The sequence below is a fragment of the Lissotriton vulgaris genome, chromosome 6 (assembly GCF_964263255.1).
Source record: "Lissotriton vulgaris chromosome 6, aLisVul1.2, whole genome shotgun sequence".
Taxonomy (NCBI): domain Eukaryota; kingdom Metazoa; phylum Chordata; class Amphibia; order Caudata; family Salamandridae; genus Lissotriton; species Lissotriton vulgaris.
In genome coordinates, this window is record NC_141694.1 from 964,663,545 (window position 1) to 964,688,774 (window position 25,230).

Genomic DNA, 25,230 nt, shown 5'->3' on the forward strand with positions numbered 1-25,230 from the left:
GCCAGATCTCTTTCCCAAAAACTGTGCAATTGTATCCCAATAGGCAATATCTTTAACACTCCCTGAAAGTCCATAGTAAGTGGTACATCTGGTACCTAGGGCAAAGAGGCTAAAGAGGAACCTTAAGTGCTGCAGCACAAACTGGGACACCCTAGAGGACCCCTCACCAAACACATACAGACTGCCACTGCATGCTGTATGTCTTGGTGGAGACAAAAGTGAAACCACTACATGGCACACATGACATGCTACATACACTGCATGCAGTATAGGTAAGTCTTCCCTATGGCAGGCCTTACAGTCCTATGGCTGGGTGCACCATATTACATGTGAGGATATAGCTGCATGAGCAGATATGCCCCTGTGCTTGTCAGCTCAATTGCTGCCAGAACAAGTAAACAGGGGAGCCATTTTAAGTACATGTGCTGGACACTGGTGAAAACAAGTTCCACAGCTACATGATGGCTTCACTAAAAATAGGGATTTTTGCTATCAAATATCTTATATTAATTAACTCCCACTGATGCCAGTGTTGGATCTATTGATACAAACATATAGAGGACAACTTAGAAGAGTCCCCTGAGATTCTACCAGCTCCTGGTGTGCTGATTGACTGGTTTTCATCAGCCTGCCACCAGAGACAAGTTTCTGACCCCCAAGGGTGAAGGTCTTTGCTCTCAGGAGGCCAGGAAACAAGCCTGCTCAGGCCAAGGATTCTTACACCCCCTCCCACAGGATGACCTTTGGATTAGCATTCCAGAGCAGTGGAACATCAAAGAGCACACCGCCTTTGGCATGCAAATCTGGCTTCTCTCACAGGTCAGATAGACATGTCTACCCTCAGGCCAGTGGCACCCCTAAGGTTGGCTATTTGAATTGGAGGCAACTTTACAGAGTTAGCCATTTTGATGATGGCAAATGTAGGAACTCTGGGACAGTGTTATGCCTACTACCCCACAGGAAGTGGCCATATAGGGAGCGTAGTGACCCCAGAGGTAGGTAGCCCATTGGCTGCTACCTTACCCTCCCCTAACACCCCCAAATTCAGTATTTATGGGAGTCCTTGGCACCAGAAGGGCAGATCTTGAGGACCTACGAAGAAGGACACTGAACAGCCATGAAAGCAGAAGACTCAATAAGAGCAACTGAATGTTTGCTGTTCCCCATCGGACCTGCACCATTGACATCTCGACCTGCAGCTGGTTTGCCTCCTAATCCTGTGAGGCCAGTCTGCCTTCAATAAAGACCTGAGAACTCCACTTGAGCAGTGGAACTGTTCCCCCGGATCCTGCAGGCACCCCAAGAAGAACCTCAAGCACACTGCCAAAACCTGACACCACCAAGCACCACTGTCCGAGGCCCCCAGACCAAGTTGAAGTGGGCCAATGGTGTCAGTATGGTCCCCCAAGCACTCAGGTGTCCACTTTGGGTTTTACCACTCATGAACACCCTGACTTCACCTTTGGTGTCACCCCAACCCTGAGTGTCACAAGACTTGAACCCTCCTATTGGTTCAGGCTGACTTGCCTCCCAGTCAGAACATGCAGGTTCTTTTCACAAAGACCTGTCCCCATAGACTAACACTGGGAACCCAACGGTGTATTGCACCGCTGCACCTGGCCGCCGTAGTGCCGCTAGGGGTGACCTGCTGTTGCTGGCATGGACCTGACCCAATACTCACCTTAAGTCGTGGACATTGGTCTCGTAAGTCGCTCTACTCTACCTGAATGCCATACTTGTTTTTCATCCCATAGGATAACCCTGTAGCTTTTGAAAAATGTGTTGACGGTTTAAATTCAAAAGAATTTCTCTCGATGAATGAACTTACCTGATTGCATTGATTCTGGTGCCTAAGCATATATAAAGATACGTGTTGTTTTTATAAATTGGTGTGGATCTCCTTATTGAGTTGTGTGCCTCATTTATTGACTATTGTGTGTATTTGTATATGTCTAACACTCCTCTCTGCTAAGCCTAAGGCTGATCGACCACACTACCCACAAGAAGACCACCTTGGTATTGCTAGAACAAGCCCCTGTCCACTTATGAGGGAATACCCAGACTCTTTGCACAGTATACCTCTTTTTGCTATGCTATATACAGAACCAGCTTCCTACTTATATTTTTCAGATTAGTTCCATAAAACAACACCAATATCTCTGGGCCAGATTATTATAAACAATGTGTTTAGATTTTTGATCAAAATCCTCTAAAAAATTAATCAAGATGGTCAATCCCTCACCGATTGATTGAAGATATTATTATAAAAGTTCATCAGCAAGATGCCGAGTTCAACAAGGAATGTTAAGAGTGGCCAAGAAATGAGGAGAGGACCAGCATTCTGAAGTTTGAAAGTCAGTAATTTTGACGGAAAAAAGGTGTCAAGGCCTACTCGCACCATACCTTTTTCATTCTTGCTGCTACCCTTTGCGCTAGTGGCTACATGGTCAAGAGTTCACACCTTTTCTATGTTCATTCATTTTGAGCAGTGTGTGTACTTAACCTCGCATGTTTACAATGTTTTCCAGCTCATTGTCAAGAATGGATGGTTAATATGGCACATTTAGATATGTTCCCTGGCATCTTAGCTATGCACTCTGTTTATGAGCTGGTGTGCCCCAGTCTCTTTTAGTGGTCTTTTGATACATGTGTGTTGTTGTCTTCTGTTTGTTTTCTGCCCTTTTTGTGTTTTATAGGTCAGGCATTCCAAATTCTTAATGCATAAACTACCACACTAAATATACTTCCACCTGTGCAATTTCTTTGCCTCACTTCTTCCCCAAGGTCGTAGTTTTGTGAAAAATATTCAAAATATGCTTACGAGATCTATAGTATTGGCCTAAGGAACTTCAACATGCATTGAAAGTACAGATTGCAGGGCTTAAATATGAGAATTCCATTGCTTCATTAAAAATGGTGAGACCCATTACTTTGCCAATGCTTGTTTAGCTTATGAGAATCTTCTGGGACTTACCAGGGACGAAACATAAATAAAGAGTGTGAAAGTAAGTGAACAGCCCTCCATGCTTAGATGCTATCATTACTGTAGTATGTAGTTCATTTAAATCAGTTGTCTTGGAGCTTATATTTTGCCCTGTAGCAAATGGCTTATTATTACATGGTGGACTGATAGCAATTGGGTATTGTATTGTATTGTATTGTATTTATTATTTGTAACGCGCAACTGTCACCCTACGGGTATCCTGGCGCCCAAACAGGAAGTAGTCAGATGGTACTACAATACACTAGCTGTCAAGACATGTAGAACAGCCACCGGATCTATTAAATAAAGTCACGGGGATTAGACTTTGGCGAATAGCCATGTTTTCAGGCTCTTTCTGAAACCCAGTAGGGTGCCAATTTGTCTGATGTTCTGGGGAAGCTCGTTCCACAGCCTAGAGGCAGAGATGCAAAAGGCTCTGCCTCCCATCTTCGACCTCCTGATCCTGGTAGTAGCTGCCAGACTCTGGCTAGAGGAGCGCAGGGATCTGGAGGGCCTATACCAGGAGAGCCTTTCCTGTAGAGGGATAGGTCCCGTGTTGTGCAGGGCTCTGTACACAATACATAAGGATTTAAAAACAACTCTACTCCCGATTGGCAGCCAATGTAGATCTCTTAGCGCCAACGTAGTGGAGGAGCTGCGAGGTCTTTTAAGTGCCAGCTTGGCCGCTATAGACTGGACCCTCTGGAGCCCCTGTAGGATGTATAGGGGGGCCCCTAGATATAGAGAGTTACAGTAGTCCAGTCTGGCCAGGATCACACTCCTAACTACTAATGGCCTGGACTCATCAGGCAGAAGGGGCAAAATCTGTCTGAGTGCTTTCAACAATCCAAAGCAGACACTGATGGTTTTATTGGTCTGAGAGGTCATTTGGAGATCCGCATCAAACAGTACCCCTAGATTGCGCACGGTTTTAACTGGGATACAAGGTTCAGCTCCCGGCGCAAGCCTGATCTCGTGGGAAGGTTGTTGACTCAGTTTGGCTGACGAGCAATAGACAACTCTCTGCATCTGAGTTGGCATAAATAAGTAGCCCTAAAATGGGCATTATTAAAAGGGAGATTATTACATATGAAATTAAGAAAAGTCTGTTGTCCTGATTTCTGAGCTTTTTGTATTTTTTTTGTAGAACTTTCGACTGCAAAAAGACAAAACAGGAAATACAAAGATTGGTGACTTGGCCCCTCAAGACATGAAAAAGGTCTATTCCTTGGCTCTGATTGAGCTGACTGCTCTATATGACATACTAGGCACTGAACTTAAACAACAGAAAGCTGTGAAAATTAAAGCTAAAGGTAAGTTTTGCACCATCCTTAGTACATTTGAGTCTGCTGATTTATTCTTACATCTGGTTTTGTGTTGAAATTGTTCATTAGCATTTATTAAATATAAGCAATAAAAGCAATAAAATACAGAAATGTGCAATATAATAACATAAATTACATTGGAAGTAATGCATAAAGTTAAATATATATGAATTCATAAGGATGAAGACTGTATCTTATTTAAATACAAGTAATACAATAATAAGATGAAAGGAGGATAAAAGAATTCAGTGGTTTTGAAGCAATTACAAATTGTTTTTTAATAGGTTGTTTCTCTGACATATGAGACTCATAAAACATGTTTGTCCCCAGTGAAATATGTCACTAATCAAGTTTGACAAAAAATATAACAAAAAGCCAACATATATGATTTGTTTTCAAAAGTTAACAGTACAGTTCAAATCAAAAGAATAGTAATTAAGATTCAGTATATTAAATATATTTAAAAAAAAACTATTATAACAAGTGTTAGATTGCTGTAGGCAGGGAATGCCTAAGGTGTTTCTGTGCATGCACACCTGGACTGCTAATTCTGTTGAGTATCGCTTTCAGAGAAAACATGTGGTTTAAAGCTTGTACAGCTGCAGATTCTTCACTTGGGTGCATAAGTAAGCAATGCTTTATTGTACATGGTTATTTAAACCTTTACAATGTAGGAAAGAGTTCAGTTAATAAAAGAAAGGTCAAATTCATACATATTAAGACAGTAACTCCTTCAGTAAAAACCATACTAAGACAACAGCATCAAAGTTAAAATAAAGTATGATTTCAGCTAGGCAGACTATTTATCATGATAAGATGTGCAGTAAGTTAATCCACGTTGCCAGCGAGGGGTAATATAGTAAAGTGCCAGTGCAATAAGAACATTTTTTAAAGGGCCACTTTAATGAAAACATATTTGCGTTAAAAAAGAAAAAGTGATTAATTATGATGACAGTTCGTTCAATCCCTGTCATGAGGTCAGTGTTATTCAGTATAGTTCAAAGTGGCTGTTTGCTTTCAGCATTGTCCTCGACCTAGTGAGAATCATGGCATGGCGGATGGCAACATGAGGCTTGGGTAACATTCAGGGACCTTGGTTTTGGCTCTTATGCTTTAGTTGGACCAAGAGATGCAGCTTATTATTCATCCTCACCAAATGTCTGGCGCTGGCTCGACCTTAGAGCGAGCGAGCTATGGAACTCATTACTGGAGGGGCTGGTGCGCTTAACTCCGGTGCTGTGTTCCTGAGTGTTCCCAGCAGATGGTTTGGTGGAAGCTGGATAGTCCATATGTTGGGTCCATGTCCGCATGCATCTTAGGTGGGCTTCTAGAATTTTTCACTCTAGGTGCTACTACTGTTTTTCCTGATGGTTAAAGCAGTAAACGTTGGGGCCTGTCAGATTCCCTGCTGAGGCAATGCTCTCCTAAAATTGGTTTGTGGACGCTTAGTAGTATTTAGACGCCCCTCATGGCGACATAATACCGCCTGTTTCTTTGCCGGTGGCAGCTGGTGCTTGCTCTTTGAGGGTAAGAGTGAATTGATCCTCTCGTCCTTCGCGGTGCTGCTAGGTTTTTTGGGTATCCTTCAACATTTTGAGGCGGGTTTCTGCCATTTCAATGAGTTTTACCATTCGGCAGCTCAGTTGGATGTCATCGCCTTTGAAGAAGGGGTGGGCGGAATTTGCGAAATTGCCTTTCGCAAACTTCCGCGAAACGGCAAAAAATCTCCACGAACACGTGGAATTTCTCATGCTCGCAGAGATTTTCGGGGTGGGGCTTCTTTGCGAGTTCATAGTGCTTTTCCTACACTACAGCTGCGTAAACGGCCAGAAGAGTTGTCTACCCTATGTGTTTGTAACTCTGCCATCGTGCCGATAGGCGCTGGGGTCCCTTGAGTGAACTGTCCATCATAGTAGGTAAAGTGCGGGAAGACGATGCACACTGCTAGTGTGTTGGGCGGGGCCAAACGGGCGGGCTTCGATGCGAGTTCACATGCCTCTTGTGTTTATAAAAAGTCAGAGACCGGTCAGAGCAGGAGATGAGGAGAAAAAAGCTCCTGGTCACAGGAACTGCACGGGGATTGCGCTCCTGAAAGTCAATGATGCAAAGGCCTCCATCAAGCATCACAGCTAATTTTGCAACAGTAGATATGGGGAGAAAGCACACCTGCCCATCCTCGATAAAGCTCATGATTTTTTTTGGCTGATTAATGAGTTACTGAATTTGAGCTTCAGCTCTGGCACCTGCGTTAATAATCTGTAAGTGCTTCCTGTTGAGGTTTAATTTTTTGTGACAGGAGCATCGTGCCAGAATGAATCCTTCCCTGCATAGTTATCCAAGAAGACACACTGTTTTGTGCGATACCTCTACTCAACTGGAGTATTCCTACTGGCTAATCAGTAAGTGCTACCTTGTTGGGTAAATGTATAGTGCTTTTCCTACACTAAAGCTGCGTAAAGGGCCAGAAGAGTTGTCTCCAGTGACCATGTGTGTGTAACTTTGCCATTGCGCCGAAGGGCGCCGGGGTCACTTGAGTGAGCTGTCCATCCTAGTGGGTAAAGGGCGGGAAGACGGTGCACACTGCTAGTGTGTGAGGCGGTGCCAAATGGGAAGGTTTCTATGCAAGTTCACATGCCTCTTGTGATTATAAAAGGTCAGAGACCGATCAGAGCAGCAGATGAGGAGAAAGAAGCTCCTGGTCACAGGAACTGCACGTGGATTGCACTTGTGAAAGTCAAGGATGCAAAGGCCTCCATTGAGCATCACAGCTAATTTTCGATGGTAGATATGGGGAGAAAGCACACCTGCCCAGCCTCGACAAAGCTCAAGATTTTTTTGGGCTGATTAATGAGTTGCTGAATTTGGGCTTTAACTCGGGCACCTGCTTTATTTATATCTGTAAGTGCTTCCTGTTGAGGTTTAAATTTTGTGACAGGAGCACTGTGCCAGAAAGAATCCTGCCCTGCGTATTTATCCAAGAAGACGCCACCTTTTTGCAGTACAATTCCGTTCTGCCGCGGATCGCAGACATTTTGACATTTTCGCGTTCTGCGGGGAACGCGAAAATGCAGAGATTATGCAAGTTCCGTGAGCGGAACAGAATTTGCCGCCCACCCCTACTTTGAAGCAAGCATGCAACGCTTGCCTGCAAGTCCGTATCCAGCGGTTGTTGAACAGTGGTCTCAAGAAGGAGCGACGTTCCTGAATGAGTTCACTGCTGATGGCGATGAGATGTACTATGTTCTCTTTGCCGTTCCCACAAAGTCGGCATGTTATTGGTAGCTGCGGCCATAACCATGGTGGTAGGTAAGCCACTGATGGCAATAGCCATAGGTGAAATTTCAGGAACTTCTCTTTTTTTTTTTGGGAGAAGCCTGTCTGTAGATAAGCTTGGGGCGGGGGCTTGATGTACGATTGAACTGTAAGCCAGCTGTGAGCACGCTTTATCAAGGCGGCTTTGTCCTGCAACAATGATTCTTTTCGGACTGTCTTATTGACCTCCAAAAGCGGCCTCCAAGTACAGCCTTGCTGGGCAAGTTTCTTTATCTTGAAGTTCCTTCCACAGGAGAGCATTTAAAGTTTTCGGATCTCCCCTGCTTACTTTGTGCCAGCTTTTTTTGTAGGTTTCTTTAAGTGCCAGCTCTTCTTTTGGTAGCCCAAATTCTAGTCTCATCTGGGCGGGAGATGTATACCTAGGAAGGCCAAAGATCATGCGTAGCGCCTTTGCTACCGTTCCATCTACTGAGGCAGCGCCCTTCCTCTCATCGCTTTGCTGTCGTAAGTGATGGCTGGTATTAATTTTGCCTCAATCACCTTAATGAGGGGTAGTAATCTTGGACCAGAGATCGCGTTTTTTAAGTTTCTAAGTGCCACCACAACCATTAGCCCTCTCCTTTTTATGGTGTCACATTGCGGCTTGAAGTTGCCCTTGCAGTCTATGATGACCACCAAGTATCTATATTCACAGACCGTTTCCAGATTCCTTGATGCCAAGAGCCAATTCCGGGTTATTTTCTTTTTGGGGAGATTAATGCACATAAGTTTAGATTTTTCGCGATTGATGCTAAGCCTATTAGCAGCAGAATATCTTGACGTAATGTCCAGCAGCTGCTGTAGGCCTACCGAGGTCCGGCTAATAAGTAACAGGTTGTCTGCGTAAAAGATGTTTGACTGCTGGGAGCCCCCTAGTTTAGGTGCGTGCGAGTTGCATTCATTAAGCAGCGTTGATAGCTCTCCCATGAAAAGATTAAAAAGTATTGGGGCGAGTACACAGCTCTTGTTTTACCCCTGTGCTTGTTGGAATCTTCCTTGTTAGGTATTCGCCAGAGCCTAACTTGAATTGCACCCATGTCTTGCTGTGCAGAAGAATTAGTTGGTTTAAGAGCAACGGGGGATGTTCAGCTTTTAAAGTTGTTCCCACAGAAGGTTTCTGTTGACATGGTCGAATGCTGAGCTGTAGTCAATGTAGCACAGATATAGGGGTTGCTTTGCTTCAAGGGCAGCATCGATTAATAAAGAAAGAGCTAATATGTTGGCGGTAGTTCCCATACAATTCAATTTCGTCTTTATTCGATCATGAACAATCATACAAGACAAATATAGACAATACAATGTGATTAAAAATCAAAATAACTTTTTTTAAAGATATTAAAAAATATCTCATAATAAGATTCCATTAAAATTCTAGGCACATATCAAACTATATAATAATTATAAATCTTTTTCTCTTAAAACCAGATAAAAATTCATAGTAAAAGAAATCCATAATTACACAGGTTTTGGTTAGACACTTCATTCTTATAAGCAGATTAGGCTAGAAGAGACTAAAAACACAGTAACACTCATTAAAATCATGTTACGTAGTACCATGCAAACTATTCCTTCTAAGGGCCCACGTCCATCTCCGGAATTTAGCCATAGCAATAAAAATGACTTCACTAGTATTAGTTTTTAAGATACGCAAAGCCGTTTGACAAGATCTGGTTCCTATTTTAACACAAACTGGCTTGAGCCATTTATGATGAGGTCCCTTGTATGCTGGGCACACAAACAGAGCATGCGGTAAGGTCTCTTCCTCACATTGACAAGTATGACATTTTGTATCTCGATCGATCACCCACTTTTTCGTGAAAGATTTTTGGGGAAGAGTGCCCACTGTAAATTGGCGATAGAGTTTCCTGTCACCAGGGCTCGTAATGGTATACCAAAAGGCCTCCAGCCTATATTCAATTTTTGTGATCCAAAAAGAGACCAGTTAGGGAAACACTATTCACCACAGAAAGAGACTTCTGACAGACCATCTCCCTAAATAAGGCTTTAAAATCTGTTTTTATGGTGAGGAATTCCCTTCTGGGTCCTCCCACAAATGGTTTAGGCCCATATCCGATAAAGTAGCCTTAGTCTTTAGTAACCATATGATTTTATTGGATTCGTCAGCTTCTCTATTATACTTAACAGCTTGCACGTAGGGAGCTAACTCCGGGGTAGTCCAAAGTCTTCATCAATAGGCAAGAGCTCTAAAACCTGCAGCCTCCTAAAAAGAAATACAACCCAGATCTGAAAGTAGAGGTCTATGGTGTTGATTGAGGGAGGCCGGTCAATGCCCTCAGAAACTTGTTCTGAGCTTAGACTAATGGAACTAAATGTTCAAAGCTCCAAAGTTCCGCTCCATAAATTATTGCAGCTCTAACCTTCCCTTGGTATATAGTTGAACCGGAGCAACTGGTTTAGTTTGGGATAGTCCGTGTTCTTTTAGAAGGGCCCATGCTAGCTGATTATGCCTTAAGACTAAAAGATCCATCTGTGGCTTCCAATTCATCCTTTTGCCCATATTAACGCCCAGATATGTAAAGGAATCAATTTTCTCCAGGGACGCATTATTCATTTCTACTCTGGCTTTCACTATTTTATATTCATGTAAGACCATGAACTTCGTCTTGTCAACATTGACTACAAGATCATGAGCATTACAAAAAAGACTAAATATATCAAGGGCTATTTGCAGACAGCTTGCGTTTTAGACAAGAATAAGGTGTCGTCTGCAACCATTACAAGGGGAAGCCTCGATCCAGCAAGAGTAGGTGCGTCCGTAGGGTATTCTGTATAATATGAGATAACATTATTTATTAACAACGAAGAAAGGGGTAGGGGGTAGAACACAGCCCTGCCAAACTCCCTTGTTCACAGGAAAACCTTCTGTTAACTCACCCTGTTGACCCCATCAGACTTGGGCATAAGTAGACTCATGTAGTTTTATGATGAATGATAAGATCACAGCGGGGATTGCTACTTCCTTAAGACTTTCCCACAGCTTGTTGTATGGCACTAGATCTATAAATGCTGCATAAAGGGTCCCCCCTGCTAAGATCACTGTATTCTAGTATATCAACATGAACTTGGTCGATAGTGCTAACATGGGAACGAAATCCTGCTTGGTAGGTGGATAAGATTTCATTATCATCAATCCACCTATTTACCCTGCTTTGCACTAATCTGGCCACCAGCTTTTGTATGGTGTCTATAAGGCTTATGGGCCGATAATTAGTTGGGCTGGCACGATCCCCTTTTTTGTATATGTGGATAATTTCAGCCCCACGCCAGGATTCCAGGATGGGGGCACCTCTGGCCAAACCATTGGCAAAAATAAAAATATATTTAAGCCAATTCTCCCGGTCATATTTAAATATATCCACTGGGATACAATCCGGGCCCGGGGCGCTACCTGCAGCTACCCCATCAAGAGCACACTCAATTTCCACTAGGGTAAATGTTAGGACTGACTTTGGGACTACGCATTGGTACTGCCCAGTACTATTTGCAAGAAATAAAAATTGCGTCTGATAATGTGCAACCCAGACTTCTGGGGGGACATTGTTGACTGGTACCGGACTGGCGTTATCGCTACCCCACTTAATTAGTTGCCAGAATCGACACCAGTTTTTCCCATTACTCGCATCTAACAAGTCCCTCCATCTATTTTCCTCAAAGGCCTTCCTTGCCCCTTTGTTGGGTTGCCTTATATTCGGACCTTAATTTCCTTACCTCCTGCGTTAAACCTACCCTTATTGCTTTAGACAAATCCCTGTAGGCTATCCTACATGCCCCATCATACCATATTTCTGAATTATGGATAGGGGACATATTTGTTCTTTTTTTAGGTTTTGTAAAAAAGGCTCTCAGCTTAGCAAACAGGGCCTCGTGGGCTGTTGTAAGGGCTGGGAGAGTGGCCTCATTAAGGTTAAGTTGTGAGGGGGCTGTAAGAGAATCTGCAAGTGTTGACCAAATCTGGATCATAGTGCCCTCATCCTCAGAGACTTGTGCCCATTTTAACCTATGGCAGTCGTGAGGCATAAATACGCCTGCTGTTACAATATCCGCACTACCCCTCGGAAGTGAGCAACGCTTTACCTCTAATGTCAGGGGAACATGATCGCTCTCTGATCTTTTCAAAACCTCCATGTCCCTCGCCCTTTGCCAAAATTCTAAATTAATAAGGAAGTAATCAATCCTACTGCTTCTTAGCCATTTAGTATAAGTGGGATTGCCTTTACTGTCTGATTTAGATCTTCCGTTAGCAGCCTGAAGCCCCCTCTCCAATGTTAGTCTTTTAAACTGTAGGACAGTTTCTGTCCATTTCTTAATTGGGGCGAGCATTAAAGACAGAACACCCCAAATAGTATCCTCGTCACTTGTAAGGCTCCCGTCTTCTAACCCGCAATAATCTGATTACATGACCCTTTTAATGATTTAATATATGTGTCCAGGCTGGAGATGTTCGGCAAGGCCTTTCCACCCACGAGCCCTCTAGCTTAGACATTTATCAATATAAACTCGAGTTCATACTCAGGGTTTATTTTAATGTCCTGGATATCCGGATTATCAATTCCTAGTTCTTCTACCTGATAACCCACCTGTTGCCTGACCCTAGTAATTAATTCACCTGAGGTTCGCCCTTTAGTGCTCGCAATTTCTGGCTTACCAAATGCCAAGTATCCTGGCCGAAAAATCGTACTCAGAGACCAAGTCTCCTGGAAGGCAATAACATCATAGGACTCTATGAAATTAGACCAATCAGAGGAGCTAGTCTTCGATAGCAAGCCGGCAATGTTCCAAGATAAAATGCTTAGTGTGCTGGGATTTGATCCTTCACCTAGTTCTATCGGTACCAAATCCTCAGCACACTGTGACCCACTAGTTATTATTAACTGAAGGCTTGAATCTATCACATGGGGAGTAACAAATTGATTAAATGTGTTCTCTGTCCCTGATGGGTCTGCAGGTAGCAGTCAATCACAGGCTTCTTAGCCAGGCAAAGGAGCAAATCTATTGACTAGGTTAAGGTCAAAGGGTCGGCCTACGGCCCTATGATGGGCACTACGAACCCCCCTCCTGGTGAGGAATAATAACGAGGTCTGTAGAAAAACCCTAGGGGCAGAAGAGATATTTTTCTGGGACAGTGCCCTTCATTTCTACTCCCTAAGCACTCCAATAGGAGTCTAACTACGTGCTCATTGTTGAAATTGGCAACCACACAGTCACCCCCTCATCCTCAGTGGAATATCCAACCCAAGATGAACAGCTGGCCATTATCAGTTGATTACAAATATCCTAGCCCCATACCCCTACTTCCTTCAAATGTACACTGAGCCAATGCATTGTTTTTGCATTTAACTGGTCAGTGATTCAGTTTGCCCAGCTTGTAGGGTCGCTACATAGCGCAGAACCACCACCAGTGGAGCGGCGGCAGGTGGGAGATGTAATACCTTATAATCGTTTCCTGACAAGCTATTAGCCAATCCATAATCCGCTTCCTCTTTGTAGCCGGCTCCGGTAGTGGTTCCATGACTTGAGATTTAGATTTGGGCATAGACCTTGTAGTATTGCATGGAAATGTGCTGCATGCTGTACCCTCTTGCACCAACTCAATAGGTGTAGGGCTAGTTGGAGACTCCATTATTGTAGAAATGTTCAGCAGTACAGATGGAGACTGGCTTATACCTCCTGCCGAGTCGAGAGAATCTGTGCCTATGGCCAAACAACATTCCGGTGAGCGTGCAGACATCAAACCGCCCAGTGACGATCGTTTTAATTGCGAGGGATCTAGAGATAAGCGACGCTCAGTCAGGGCAATTTTGTGGGCTAAGACTGAACTGGCTCTGATTATAAATTGGTCCAGGGTCCCAGCCGCACATCCGCCCATTTGGGCGTTCCTCCCCTTTCCCTTTAGGATATTCATCATAGACTAGGCACAATATCAGCAAATGTCCCAAAAAATCAATGCCCACAGAGGGGCAACAATGAACAAGTATGGACTAACTTTAGAGAGCTGCAGGATTTAGAGGGGGGCCCGGCCCGGCCTTGTCCGGCCTCTAACAGGCTCAAATGGGCCAACCCTTGGCCCGGGTTTTGCCCGGCGCGCGTCCCGCGAAGTGGGAGCGGAGAGAAGTTAAATAGCGGCAGGTTCAGGTGCAGGTGTGGGCAAAAACCAGCAGGCTCCCTGGGACTTGCAGTCCCTCTTGAAACAGGCGTCCTCCTCAGTGCTCAAAGCGGCTCCCCATACCTTTACTGAAGCCTGTTTGGTTGTATGGAATTGCTGAAACCTCAGCTGCCCATGATGTCAATTCCTCTAGTAAGAGTCCCGCAAAGTATTTGGCCTCGTTATCAAGCAGAGCCACTAGCCGATAATTTTTGGGGTCCTTTTGGTTTCCCTTTTTAAAGATGGGTGAAATTATGGCTCCCCTCCATGATGATGGGATTATTGATGTCTGCAGGATTTTTTTGAACATTGATTTAAGAGCGACAGCCCAATATTCCGGCTCTTGCTTGAACAGTATGGGAGGACTCCCATTTGGTCCAGGGGCCCCCTCACGTCTTCCCTTTGAGATTCTGTTGCTAATCAGTGCACACATGATTACGATTGCCTGATCTGGCTGCTGAGGATCCTGGTGTTCACAGCACAACATTATTCGACCCTCAATGTCCTTTGTGGGATTAGATATTCTTTGACTGTTTGTGTCAGTGTCGTTGAAATGCATGCTAAGAAAGATTGTCCGGTCATCTTCTGTGACATAAGAGTTAATGCCTTGACTTCGCTCCGTGAACAAGTTGTTGATCTTTTGCCAGAATTGTGCTCTGTTGTTAATTTTGGCATCTTGTAAAGGTTTGGCCCAGAGAGACTCTTCTGCTTCTCTCTTAAGTCGACAGATCAGCCTCCTGCAGCCGCGCTTTAGCCGCCTCAACTCTTCTTTGGCGGCAGGATCTGTCCTCAGACTTCATAATACTTGGCTGATGAGAGTCTTTAGGTTTTTTAGATGAGCATTGTTTCTAAAGTTATGGTACCTCATGTGCTTCTCGGATTTACCAGCTCCTTCAAACTGGTTATTCCCCTGTTTTGTTCCCATATTGTTGCGTAGTGTTTCTGCAAATTTCTCCCAGCTCTCGATTAGATATTTTGTTACATTTTGCTCTTCGCTGAATGCTTACTTAGCGTAGAGCAGAAGTCGCTGGGGGTCATCTGTTCTGCATTTTATCCGCCTATCATTTGCAGTATAAACTGAGTTGTACCCCTTGGCGAGTACAGGGTTTAGGATTGTGAAGGCCTCTATTGTGGCTTCTTTAGGTGAGTGATCACTGAAATTGGAACGTTGCCACTTGGGGGTGGTCCCCTGGAAGTCTTCCATTAAGTGCTCGGAGACCAAGTTCTTCTACTGTCACTAGAAGTTGCTGCGCTGTTTTTTGCTTCTGCCTCCAGAAGAGTTATCTTGAGGGCTTGGTTCCCATGCAAATTGGTCCACATCTGTGGTAATTTCTGTGGCTGGGTTGTTGAGCATGTTCTGATTAAAATTCCCACTGATGATCAGAGTGTTTGTTTTCACCATGGTTAGCAGTTTTATGAGCTCTGCTTTCAGCTGTTGGGCTCCTTGCTTCTTTCCTCGAGATTGTTAGTAAAAGTTTATCAGAATTATCTCCTCATGTTTAACCTGTTCCCGAATGGAGATTTGTAGTGCTTGGATTGAGTTCAGTGGATCTAATTTGTGTGCCAGTGGCACTACTGTGAATATGCTTCTTATTGAACTATATATAGTGAGGCCTCCCTTTTTTGTGGCCAAATCTTGAGCTCTGTGTAGGAGAGATGAAATTGAGGGTATAGCCTGGGAGTGCTGGAGGTGAGTCAGTCCATGTTTCTTGCAATGCAATAAGGTTGAATCTTTGCATGTAAAGGATTAGTTCCATTTCCATGAGCTTATCTCCTAGACTATTAATATTCCAGGAGAAGATTTGGAAAATGTTCACTTGGGTGGGGGAATGTCAACCCCCTGCCCGGTGTGAGCCTCATAGCAAAATAAAATGGCAATGAAAATATTTCATTGCCTTTTTATTTTTCAGATGTGTGCACTCACCCTACTGCAGCAGCCAGCCTTCCCCGAGCCCAAAGACGTGCGGGGCGTGTCCTCTGCTGAGGATTGGCAGCAGAGGACAGGAGCAGTGGCTGGCTGGATGCTCCAAAGTATGCATGTCACTTTGGCCGACTTTCTTGCGCCAGCCAAATTGACATGCACACTTTGAAGCTCTCCACCTAGCTGTCTCAGATCACTGGGGGTATACACCTGTTACAACGCAACTTTTACAACTACCTACCATTACAACGCAACTTTTACAACGCATACCATTACAACACATTGCACTGGGGGGCGCTCTAGGATAGGGAACAAGTTTAATTTACTATCCAACACCTTCCCTAGTGTCCACGGGGACTGGAGTTGGAATAGTAAATTATACTTACCACTATCCAGCACCTCTAAGCGCTATGCGTTGTAATGGTATGCGTTGTAATGGTCGCGTTGTAATGGTAGGTAGTTGTAATGGTATGCGTTGTAACGTCATACATCCATCACTGGGTGGAGACCTAGCACAGGCCTACAGGGCCTGAAGAAGCGTCCTGCCAGCTCACTCCATCCAATCCTGATGCTACTCTCACAGCATGAGAGCAGCACCAGGATTGGTTAAGGGAGTTAGCTGGGCCCATACTGATGTGGAGAAGAACATTGTGAGGAGCGAGGATGTTCAAGCCAGGTAAGTGATCAACTTTTCCTTTTACTTTTCCTGCTGCCCTCTACTTCCATCCCTCCCCCTCTCCACTCTGACGCTGTGACACTGGCAGCAGCGGTTTGCCCGCCCCCCCAGTCTCCACAGCTGGCAGTCACCACTGAACTTGTGCAGTGAGAATAGAAGAGACTGAAAAAGGGAAGCTAAGGAACAAAGAGATAGTAAGTTAGTTTATTGTTCAGTTAAATAAAACGATTACAAATACTCATCTCATATCATGTTTTCATGGTGACAGTTTAAATCAAAGTGTGCACCACCATTAAAAGGAAGAAAACATTAAAATACAAAAAAACATTACAGTTGGCCCCCCAAAACCTTCATGGACAGAAAATGCAGACTGAATATTATAATCGACGTAAGATTAGCAGCAGAGCAGGCCTAATTAGCCACTTTAGAAAAATACTTAGCAGCGGAGTAGTTGGAGCAGCGAGAAACAGGTGGAAAGAAGTGCAGAGGAAAGTGCAGAGTGTAGGAATGACTTAATAACTGAGTGAAAGGCGGCTAGAGATGACCCACTCATGGTCCTTAAGCTATTTTCTTCATTTCAGTGCAGAGTTAATTAAAACCTGTGTGCTATAGTAAAACAAATATGTTGATATAAAACCAATAAAAGTGTAGAAAGGACTAATTGTGCAAAATGGAAGTGACTTTTAAAAACAATAGGGTCCAGACAACTGATTTGAAGGTTCATTGCTAGCGTTCCGCAGCTTAACTTCCTTAGGTCAGTTGCTGCAGCTGAGGCACACATAAAGGCTGCCCCCAAAACCGTTCAGAGTTGGTTGTTGGGGGAACCAGCACAAGCCGTGAGGGAAACGGCCAGCGAGCACAGCGGACACAGGAGGCCAGCGCAAAGCTCCCCAGCGCTCCAGCGCCCTGCCACCACCACCTGACGAACTACAACTCCCAGGTGCCCCGGCGGCGGGAGTGACGCCGCACGAGCGCCGGAGGCGCTACAAAGAACGGAGCGCCCAGAGCTCCGGTGGGGAACCAGCACAAGCCGTGAGGGAAACGGCCAGCGAGCACAGCGGACACAGGAGGCCAGCGCAAAGCTCCCCAGCGCTCCAGCGCCCTGCCACCACCACCTGACGAACTACAACTCCCAGGTGCCCCGGCGGCGGGAGTGACGCCGCACGAGCGTCGGAGGCGCTACAAAGAACGGAGCGCCCAGAGCTCCGGTGGGGAACCAGCATAAGCCGTGAGGGAAACGGCCAGCGAGCACAGCGGACACAGGAGGCCAGCGCAAAGCTCCCCAGCGCTCCAGCGCCCTGCCACCACCACCTGACGAACTACAACTCCCAGGTGCCCCGGCGGCGGGAGTGACGCCGCACGAGCGCCGGAGGCGCTACAAAGAATGGAACGCCCCTCGCACCCGCGAGGAGCGCGCGCGGGAGCCGCCCGGGAGAAGCCCGGGACAAGGGCGGGCCGTCTAAGGCCGTCCAAGGACGACCAGGGACGGGTCGGGCCACGTCTCTTCCATCATGGGTAAGCGGAAACTGGCTACAGCGGCGGCAGGCGAGGGTAATGCGAAGGTACCAAAATACACCACCAGCATCATCACTTATCTAACATCTAAGGTGGGAGAATTGTCTACACAGATCGCTGAGTCAGAGCGTGAGTTGGGGCTTGCTTCCAGCCCTGAGGCTGCCAATTCTTCTAACGTATCTGCCTCTACATTACACTGTATCCCGCTGGAGCCACGGGTCATTATTGAGTCATGTAGACCTACTTTGCCTCAATCCGCCACAGTTCTTCCGTTCCCGGCTTTGCCTGAAACTGTGATACCAACATTTCCATTGAGCACGAGGGGTGCTGAAAGGCTGGCAGTTAGTCAGTCTGGTCTTCAACAGCCTTCTTATGTAACTGAGGAATGTATCCAGGCCCTATTAGAAAAACTGTTCACAGAAAGACTGGAATCTACCTTGGTCCAGATTGCCTCTGACATTAATGAGACTTTGAAGGATTGTGTCAAGAACCTTATGGCTAAATGTGAACGCATTAATGATGCTCTCATTTCCCGGGCTCCACCCCCTTGTACATCCACACCATCTCTCCCAGTAGCTGTGCAGGTGTCTGCCCCTAAGGGTGGGGGTCAACCCTCAACTAGGTTGCCTAGCCCCCCCATAGTGAACATTGATAACCCCGTTCACAAAAAAGGGAAAGTGGATAATGGAATATACATTCCCTCAACGGAGGCTGCCCTCCAAGTAATTACCCTCCCAAACCCAAGAAGCCAGCAGGAGGCTGTGGTAAAAAGGGCACCCCCAGTAAATTTACCGCCAGAGGCAACACCATTTGTCGCAGTTCTAGTTAACGTGCCAAAACTCAAAGAGGGGGAGGTGGAACAACATGATACCCTCCTTAGACATGTAAAAAAATGGTGCAATGCTAATTGCTCAGGTGAAAGCAATATTGCTGACAATATTCTGACAAGCAGAAGGGTCAACTGGGTGGGCTCAAGTAAGAAAAAGGCATTGGGAGACTGTGTCATTGTTAATTTTAAATCCAGAAATGTCGCTTGTCGACTCTTTTGGGATGATTCCCCCCTGGACCCTGTAAGCAAAGGTGTCCGGGCTATGCCTCTTGGCTTTTTTTATCCCCGAGCTCATAGTTTGAGAGGTGTAGAGAACAACACGACATACCCTATTGAAAAATCCTGGGCGGAGGATAAACTTATTTCATCAGTGGTAACTAATGATTGGGTCACTAAGCCAATTAAGGGGATTGGGTTACTTAATGTTGAGAGGAGCTTTCCCACAAACGATTTATTGTTGTCAAATAGGTTTGCGGCCCTCACTGATAGAATGGATACTGAATGACTAGTGCCCGCACATGAAAACCCAACTGACCCATGTTTAGGTTCTGCAGATGCTAACACATCTGAGGTCATGGCCAAAACTGTTACAGATGCCCCACTATTAATGGGCGTAGGGCACATTAGGTTATTATCTTGGAATATTGCGGGCCTACGGGCAAAGCAGGATGACCCTATCTGGATACAACAACTGAAGGACCATGACATAGTTGCCTTGCAAGAAACTTGGTCACAAGAAAAGGGGTTCTGGCTAGATGGTTATATCTCTTTTTTTGTTGATGCCCAGAGCTCCACGGCGGGAAGGGACAGAGGGGGCCTGTTATTACTTGTCTCAATTAAATTGGTAGGGAAGGTCAGAGAAATACCCAGTTCATCTCCTTCCTTTCAGTTGGTGGAAATTTGTTTGTTAGACAAGAACAAGATTTTGTTCATAAATTGTTATAGCTCGACCCAGGGGGGGGCCCCCAATGCTGTTTTAGATGGCCTATCGGCCTTTTTAATGAACTATATGTCAAATCAAACCACTTTTGTCCAGCTAATTATGATGGGTGATTTTAATGTACACTTATGTAAGTTTCATTGCCACATTGTAGATGATACCGGCCCAGACCATACATCATTGCCTCACTTTGAACATAGCCCTAAGGGCGTGGCAATGGAAACCCTGTTATCATCTAACGATTTATACGAGCCAGGGTTTGAAGACCACACAACTCGAGTGCCCACGTATAACGCGAGGGGCAGCGAATCAATCATTGATTATTTTTTCATGTCCCCTGGGCTCTTACGTTATGTTTTGTTTTACAATGCTTTTGTAAGTGGGTACAGTGCTGTTAGTTTTGGATACTCTCTCTGATTTATGTAAAGGGGAACAAATGACTAGTTCTGCAAGGGACGTAAGGAGTTGTGACCAGGGAAGGCGCCTGAAATGGTGTAAGGTATGTCCGGAGGACTTTCATGGCCAGATTGAACAACATATGGCAGTAGAATTTGAGAAATGCCGGGATGGAGTGAGTAGGGGGGGGGGAAGTTGTTGGTGCCTTTGAAGCTATCTGTACAAGAATAGATAAAGAGCTTACAGCAAAACCTAGGAGGGGCCCTGCCCCAGTGTTTAGGCGGTTTGACCACACTTGTTCAAAGGCTCACTCGGCTCTGCTGAGGGCACTTAAACAATCGCCCAGAAATAGGTCTCTGGTGGCACAGTTGAGAAGAGAATATGCTATGGCGGTTAAATTACGGAAAAAAGCCATTAAAGATGAAGCTTGGGATTCTTTAATGGATTCCACAACTCTCAATCAAAGTCCAAATTCTGGGCCATAATCAATAATCCCTTGTTTGCTAACACCAATAACTCGGACCTTGATATAAATATCCCGGAAGCAGTCTGGGTTAACCATTTCTCCCATATATATGGCTCAAATGATACAGTTGAGGTTTTTGCAATACCATACTCCTTATCCTACCCCACCAAGCTAACTTTTAGTAAATCAGAAGTAGAGTTGGCAATTTTGGGCTCTGCTGCCAACAAGGCTCCGGGACCGGATGGGGTACCACTGGACCTCTACAAATGCAAACCTGAGCTGTGGGCGGAGATCCTGGCTAATGTTTTTAATTGTGTACATGAGGGGGGCTTTCCAAAAACCTGGGCATGTTCAACCATAGTACCCATTTTTAAAAAGGGCCAAAGAAATGACCCCAAGTGTTTTCGTCCAATTTCTTTATTGGATTCTTCGATGAAGATATTGGGCAAGGTCCTGTTAGCGAGAATTAATACCTGGTCCCTAGAGAATGACATCCTAGCAGAAACCCAGTACGGGTTTCGCGCAGGCAGAGGGACTGAGGATCAATGCCTCAATCTTCATCTGATAATCTCGAAATACACTATCGCTAAGAAGGGTTCAATTTTTGTTGCGTTTATGGACCTGTCCACGGCTTTTGATTTAGTTAACAGAGCTCGGCTGTGGACCATGTTATTAAAATTGGGTCTGGATCCAGCCCTTGTATATTTTTTGGCTGAACTACATAAGGATCTAAAAGCCTCTATTAGGATGGATCAAGAGGGGAATTGTACAGCCTGGTTTAAATCATGCAGGGGGGTGCGGCAGGGCTGCATTCTTGCTCCCATGCTGTTCACCCTGTATATAAATTCACTTGAGGAATCTCTTTTAAATGCAACCTTGGACATTCCGTGTGCAGGGGAGACTAGAATTCCCGTTCTACTGTACGCGGATGACGCAGCCTTGATAGCGCGTACACCCATTGGTTTACAAAGACTTTTAAATGGTTTTAATGATTTTATGTCTTCACTGGACTTAGTGATAAATAACTCTAAATCGCACGTCATGACTTTTGGGACTGTTAAAAATAACTCTAATCAGTTCTATTGCAATGGCGACGTAATCACTAATGTCAAAACTTTTACTTATTTGGGTGTGATTTTTGACTCCAGAGGAAGCTGGGTTCCCCAGATTACAGCTAAAACTAAAGCAGTTAGGAGTTCGGCTAACGCCATTTTAAGCTTCTCCAGGAGACTGGGCGGGAAACCAACTGGTGCTTTATTAAATATCTACAGGGCGAAATCTGTGGCAATAGCCAGGTATGGTTCAGGTTTGTGGGGGTATGTGAACGGTGAGTCGATCCAGAGGGAAGAAAATAAGTTTCTTCGTTCAATATTAGGGTTACCTCAGTCCACAGCCACGTTTTCAGTCCACCAGGAACTTGGTCTCGGGTACATTTCTGACACCCTTCTTATGGCCCCAATTTTGTTATGGATAAGGACCTGGACTAACACCAATCTAGGCCTGAACCATAAAATTTTGGTGGACACTCTAAAATTGGATAATTCTAATAAAATAGTTTGGCTTTCTTATATTCAGAAGTGTTCTTTGGTTCTTGGACGTCCCGATATTTTTTCGGCCCCCCAAGACCTAAGGAAATCTGATTTGGATTGGGTTAAGCTCAACTTTATTAAAATCAAAAATATGGAGAGGGAGGAACAACAACTGACCAAAACAACGGTCAGAGCTCATTATCTGACCATCACTTCCCTCTCTATACAACCATATCTTACAACTGTTAACATCCCCTTTCACAGGTGGCTTCTGGTTAAACTCCGGTTTAATCAGATTTATATGGTGCTCTGTGATAGTCAATGCTGGTATAGGGAGGAGGACGCCCCTGTCTGTAACTGTGATAACTTTTCAGTACAAGATAATATGCACTTTATGTTGTTTTGTCATTTCTTTACTGTGCCCAGGCAGAAATACCTGGTTCCATTATTAAAGGATAAAACCTTCCAACAGGCAAAACCAGCCCTCCTGTATCTTCAACTTTTAGATTCTGCTTTAGCTATGTTTAGCGTGGCAAATTACCTTGTTGCTGCAGTTAGGATCAGGAGGAAAAGACTTAAGAATTAAATACCGGGGTTTTTGCATGGGAGACAAAATTGGATAATGTATTGTGTATTTGTAACTTGCTAAAAGCGTAATATGTACTCCTATTCTTAGCTGTATTTTTAAGTATGATTCATATGTATTTAATTATGCTTTTTAACTTTTTAATAGTGCGAATTTGTAAATAGTATTGACTCAATGAATTTGTATTTTCTCAAGTTGTAATATTATCACCTCGATATGAATGTAGTATGCTTTTATGATTTTTAACTAAATCGAATAAAGTGGTTTTTGACTTGACTTGACTTGGTTGTTCCATTAAAAGTCTGTGATGTGCAAAGTTTTGCCAATACTAGATTTGCAGACTGACGTTTATTAAGGACGTAGGATAAGCAGCAGAGCAGGACTAGTTGACCTCTTTGGTCGGATCTTAGCAGCAGAGTGGTTAGAGCAGCAAGAAGCAGCTGCAAAAGGGTCCAGGGAAAAGTGTAAAGTGCAAAAGCGACTTAATGACTGAGTACAAGGCGGCCAGGGTTGACCCACTAAGGGTCCTCAGGCTATCTTCATTTCAGTGCAGAGTTTATTAAAACCTGTGTACTAGAGTAATGGTATTCATATACACCATTAAAAGGGTAGAAAAGACTGATTTTACAAAATGGAAGTGGTTTCTAAAAAAAACCAATAGGGTCCAGACAGCTAATTTGAAAGTTTATTGCTGGTGTTCTATGCCTTAAAGTCCTTGAGCCGGTTGCTGCAGTGGAGGCAAACAGAAGAGCTGACTCCACGACTGTTCCGTGTTGTTTGTTCCATTTAAAGTGCGTGATGTGCAGAGATTTGACTATGCTCGCGGTCTCAGAAGAGAACAAGCATTTACAATGCAATGGTCTCGGCATCATTAAAGGTGGAGCTATTGGCATTCCTCATGACATTTCTTTTTTTTCTTTAAATCATAAATAGATGGCATTGTCATTTACATTGCCAATACACAGCACTCTGCACTCAACAGCACACACCACTCTGCACCTGCACTCACTGCTCTGCACACTCACTCTGCACTCACTACTCTGCATTCCGCACTCACTACTCACTGCTCTGCACTCACTGCTCTGCACTCACTGCTCTGCACTCACTGCTCTGCACTCACTGCTCTGCACTCACTACTCACTGCTCTGCACTCACTGCTCTGCACTCACTGCTCTGCACTCACTGCTCTGCACTCACTGCTCTGCACTCACTACTCACTACTCTGCACTCACTGCTCTGCACTCACTGCTCTGCACTCACTGCTCTGCACTCACTGCTCTGCACTCACTGCTCTGCACTCCCTACTCACTACTCTGCACTCTCTACTCACTACTCTGCACTCACTACTCACTACTCTGCACTCACTACTCACTACTCTGCACTCACTACTCACTACTCTGCACTCACTACTCTGCACTCACTACTCACTACTCTGCACTCACTACTCTGCACTCACTACTCAATACTCTGCACTCACTACTCTGCACTCACTACTCTGCACTCACTACTCTGCACTCACTACTCTGCACTCACTACTCTGCAATCTGCACTCACTACTCTGCAATCTGCACTCACTACTCTGCACTCACTACTCTGCACTCACTACTCTGCACTCACTACTCACTACTCTGCACTCACTACTCACTACTCTGCACTCACTACTCACTACTCTGAACTCACTACTCACTACTCTGCACTCACTACTCTGCACTCACTACTCTGCACTCACTACTCACTACTCTGCACTCACTACTCACTACTCTGCACTCACTACTCACTACTCTGCACTCACTACTCACTACTCTGCACTCACTACTCTGCACTCACTACTCTGCACTCACTACTCTGCACTCACTACTCTGCACTCACTACTCACTACTCTGCACTCACTACTCTGCACTTGCTACTCTGCACTCACTACTCTGCACTCACTACTCTGCACTCACTACTCTGCACTCACTACTCACTACTCTGCACTCACTACTCACTACTCTGCACTCACTACTCACAACTCTGCACTCACTACTCTGCACTCACTACTCTGCACTCACTACTCACTACTCTGCACTCACTACTCTGCACTTGCTACTCTGCACTCACTACTCTGCACTCACTACTCTGCACTCACCACTCTGCACTCACTACTCTGCACTCACTACTCTGCACTCACTACTCTGCACTCACTACTCACTACTCTGCACTCACTACTCTGCACTCACTACTCTGCACTCACTCCTCTGCACCCACTACTCTGCACTCACTACTCTGCACTCACTACTCTGCACTCACTACTCTGCACTCACTACTCACTACTCTGCACTCACTACTCACTACTCACTACTCTGCACTCACTACTCACTACTCTGCACTCACTACTCTGCACTCACTACTCTGCACTCACTACTCTGCACTCACTACTCTGCACTCACTACTCTGCACTCACTACTCTGCAATCTGCACTCACTACTCTGCACTCACTACTCTGCAATCTGCACTCACTACTCACTACTCTACACTCACTACTCACTACTCTGCACTCTACACTCACTACTCACTACTCTGCACTCTGCACTCACTACTCACTACTCT

General features: G+C 44.9%; 1 protein-coding gene across 2 annotated transcripts in view; it reads left to right on the forward strand.

Moving 5' to 3' along the window:
• Window positions 1-25,230, forward strand: part of ARHGAP18 (Rho GTPase activating protein 18) — an 897,817-nt gene that overhangs the window by 493,033 nt on the left and 379,554 nt on the right. For both annotated transcript variants that reach the window (XM_086926994.1, XM_086926995.1), the window contains exon 6: window positions 4,131-4,296. In XM_086926994.1, coding sequence (XP_086783120.1) covers window positions 4,131-4,296 — 166 coding nt within the window. The remainder of the gene's footprint in view (window positions 1-4,130; window positions 4,297-25,230) is intronic.